The sequence below is a fragment of the Bison bison genome, unplaced genomic scaffold, assembly GCF_000754665.1.
Source record: "Bison bison bison isolate TAMUID 2011002044 unplaced genomic scaffold, Bison_UMD1.0 scf7180017864105, whole genome shotgun sequence".
Classification (NCBI taxonomy): Eukaryota; Metazoa; Chordata; class Mammalia; order Artiodactyla; family Bovidae; genus Bison; species Bison bison.
Window position 1 is genome coordinate 9,573,856 of NW_011494677.1, and position 1,139 is coordinate 9,574,994.

The 1,139-nt window shown below is 40.8% G+C and overlaps 1 protein-coding gene across 1 annotated transcript in view; it reads left to right on the forward strand.

The window, feature by feature from the left end:
• Window positions 1-1,139, forward strand: part of MFHAS1 (malignant fibrous histiocytoma amplified sequence 1) — a 112,838-nt gene extending 111,699 nt beyond the window's left edge. The window contains exon 5 of the mRNA XM_010838860.1: window positions 505-1,139. Coding sequence (XP_010837162.1) covers window positions 505-538 — 34 coding nt within the window. The 3' untranslated portion in view covers window positions 539-1,139. The remainder of the gene's footprint in view (window positions 1-504) is intronic.

Genomic DNA, 1,139 nt, shown 5'->3' on the forward strand with positions numbered 1-1,139 from the left:
CTGTTTCCCCATCTATTTCCCATGAAGTGATGGAACCAGATGCCATGATCTTCGTTTTCTGAATGTTGAGCTTTAAGCCAACTTTTTCACTCTCCTCTTTTCAGTTTCATCAAGAGGCTTTTGAGTTCCTCTTCACTTTCTGCCATAAGGGTGGTGTCATCTGCATACCTGAGGTTATTGATATTTCTCCCGGCAATCTTGATTCCACCTTGTGATTCTTCCAGCCCAGCATTTCTTGTAGTTATGGCTAATTCATCTAGTTCTTGCTTTATGTCTGAATTTAATGTCATGAACAGAAATGTTTGCCTAGTTTTCTAGTGAAAAAGCCTCTTTCCTTTGTAGGAATATTAGTTGTCTGCATTTACCATTTTACATGGAGCTGTAGAAGTAGACATGAAAATCTGTGGCAGAAAAAAAATTATTGCTTACTGTTCTCATAATTGAGAATGTCATTTCCTGTTTCCCTGGTTCATTTCTGTGCTTTCTTCTCATCTATCCACATAGGAAGAACGCTGGGGAAAAGCACAGGAACCAGTGACTTCTACGGCTGTGGGATTTCCATGGAGAAAATAGCATCAGAATGCACCTGGACCATCTTCTGTACCTGGCAAACCCTCACACTCCCAGGCGTGTTCTGTGAATTCGCGTGCATGTGTGTTCAGGGTGTTTTCGTGCGAGGGAGCACACCTAGCCTGTAGATGAGGCAGGGAGGGTGCAGGGGGGGAAAAGGACGGGAGAGACTATGGAGCAAATGTTTGACAACCTGAACCTCAGAACTGTGATCCTCCAAGGAGAGCGCTACTTGAAGAAAAGAAAAAATAATAAAGTCGAATGGCTTCTCAGGGATTTTTTTTTTTTTTTTCTGTGCACATATAAGCCATAATTCCAGTACAGGTGGCAGTATTCAGAGCACTCAGATTTCAGTTCTGTTAAATGTGAAAGAGGGATCGACTGACCATTCATTGCTGTTCCATAACTAGTGTAAAATATGTATATGTTTATCTTTATTTTTATAATACACAAATACATTTAAATTTATACAGTTTGAAGCTTCTAGCATTAGTTGACACTGGGTGCAATATTCTGATGAGAACTGTGCCAACACGGGGCTGATTTCTTACTTTAGCATCGGACGTGTT